This window comes from Echinops telfairi, unplaced genomic scaffold, assembly GCF_000313985.2.
Source record: "Echinops telfairi isolate 266 unplaced genomic scaffold, ASM31398v2 ScPeMD7_18;HRSCAF=68, whole genome shotgun sequence".
Taxonomy (NCBI): domain Eukaryota; kingdom Metazoa; phylum Chordata; class Mammalia; order Afrosoricida; family Tenrecidae; genus Echinops; species Echinops telfairi.
The window spans coordinates 45,967,640-45,969,937 of NW_022103915.1; the positions used below are offsets into that span (position 1 = coordinate 45,967,640).

Below are 2,298 nucleotides of genomic sequence, written 5' to 3' on the forward strand. Positions count from 1 at the left end.
CTGATGCCAGGGGCTTAAGTGGAGAGCAAATGTTTTGAGAACGATGAGGGCAATGAATGTACAAATGTGCTTTACACAATTGATGTATGTATGGATTGTGATAAGAGTTGTATGAGACCCTAATAAAATGATTGAAAAAAAAGTGGGGGGGGGCTATTTCATTCTCACTCATTCTTCAAGCATCAGTTCTTTAGTCCTGTAGGCCCTTTCTCTAGGGGATACAGAGCATGTAGCACTCTTTCAAGTAAAATTGCTGAATAAAATACACTCAAAGAAAAAGCAGGTGCAATGTTAAAATTTTATAACAGTCTATTCAGAGAGTAAGTCCACACACACAGAAAATGATTTCTCCTCCAGAAACCAAAGAGAGTATAATCAAAATAGTAAAAGGAATTTACCCAGAATCGAATGTACTGACATTAAAAGCTCACTGAGTATCTGGTAGGTTTAATTGCTAACCACACACACCTAGTTGTCCACAATTGAAATTCAAGAAAAAGAAAACAAGGATCTGTAGGGTATACTTCTAGACAGGAAACATGGGTAATTCTCAAAAGGAAACAACAATAAAACCCACTGCTGCCGAGTCAATTCCATCTCACGGTAACTCCATGTGTCAGAGTAGAACTGTTCCATGGGTTTTCTTGACAATCAACCTTATTTAAGGAGGGGCTTATAGGCCTTCCTTCCAAAGTACCACTGCGTGGGTTCGAACCACCAACTTTTAGGTTAGCAGACAAAGGAAAACCCTTCTCACCACCCTGGGAAGTCATCCATAAAGGAAAGGATATCATATTGATATTAATCATCTCTCAAATGAAAAACTGAATCCTAAAGGCAGCAGAGAAAAAGCAATTCTTCTAAGAGATAAAAGGCAACAGTTTAGAATTCTAGAACCATCCAAACTATAGTATACATGGGGTGTGGGGGGGAGGGAGGAAAAAAGACATTTTAAGACACACAAGGGTTCAAGTATACTACCCATTACCCTCATTATAGAAACACAAATATATATGTCATGTTTAAAATTAAGTACATTTCTATATGACCTGCCACTATCTTAACTCTTTAATAACATTGTAGCCAGAAAAGCAAACAAGTACATAAAGCAAAAGAACAAAAAATTGACCAATTATCTAGTTAGGAAGATATTCCTTTTATGTCTTTAGAATCCTATCATCAGCAAAGCAAATTTGAAACATAAAAAAGGGAAAATTCTCTCTCATAAAATTAACATTAAGTTACAAGTCTGTCCAGTATACAATTTGTATAGATCTTTTACTTTAATGTGTAGCTTTTCTCATTGATAAATATCTTTGATTACTTGCCAATGACTTCAACTCAAGATATAAGAAATTAAGTGAGAAAACATCATTATTAAATCATATGAACAAATTCTCATTTAGAAACTCTCATTTTCAATACAAAGATGAAGATTATGATATACAAAATAATCTTGTAAAAGATAATTGCTAGAACATAATGTTTGTTTTATGAATTAGCCTTAAAATAATGCACCCATATATAGTAACCTTGTAGGACAGAGCAGAAGTGCCCCTTTGGGTTTTCCAGACTTCACATTTTTACAAGAGTAGACAGCTTCATCTTTCTCTTAAGAGCAGCTGCTGGATTTGAACCGCTGACCTTGTGGTTAGCAGCTCAATGTGTAACCTGCTATGCCTCCAGACAGTTATCTTAAATCCAAAAGTAGAGTAAGGAAATATGACATAAGCTAACAGACCTCCCTTCTAGAAAATGACAAAAAAAAATTTTTTAAATAAGTCAAAACAAGGAGAAAGCGTCAGCAAGATGAAACACTATAACACTTACCAAAACCCATCTAAGTAAACTCTCCTTGGACAGAAACAGACATCACACTGGAGGAAGCTGGTGGACAACATCTGAATTTAGAGAAACAAGAGCTGAACGGAAGAGTTGAGAGACAGAACCGACCTGGAGCTCCTTTTCCCACTATGGAGTAGTAAGTTTCCTTTCTTTTTGTTTTTCTCCAATAGTTTTATTGGCACATACTTAACTACAATTTAATAGTTCAATAACATTAAGGAGAGTTGTGCAATCATCATCACAATCAACTTCACCCCATTTCCCCCAATCACCTCTGCCATGCCTTTCGGCAATTATCAATCCAGTTACTACCTCTATAAATTAACCTTATCATGTATTTCATATAAAATACACACAGGAAGAAAGCAATCAAGCAAACAACTAGACAAAACAAAAAACCTCAATCAAAAAGAGAAAAATTTTTAAACTGAAGCAACTTTAAAATGAGTCAAA

The 2,298-nt window shown here is 35.2% G+C and overlaps 1 protein-coding gene across 1 annotated transcript in view; it reads right to left on the reverse strand.

Annotated features, from left to right (window-relative positions):
* PPM1A (protein phosphatase, Mg2+/Mn2+ dependent 1A) overlaps positions 1–1,891 on the reverse strand; it is a 25,569-nt gene extending 23,678 nt beyond the window's left edge. Inside the window, exon 1 of the mRNA XM_045287820.1 lies at positions 1,831–1,891. Coding sequence (XP_045143755.1) covers positions 1,831–1,840 — 10 coding nt within the window. The 5' untranslated portion in view covers positions 1,841–1,891. The remainder of the gene's footprint in view (positions 1–1,830) is intronic.
* Positions 1,892–2,298: the final 407 nt, after the last annotated feature.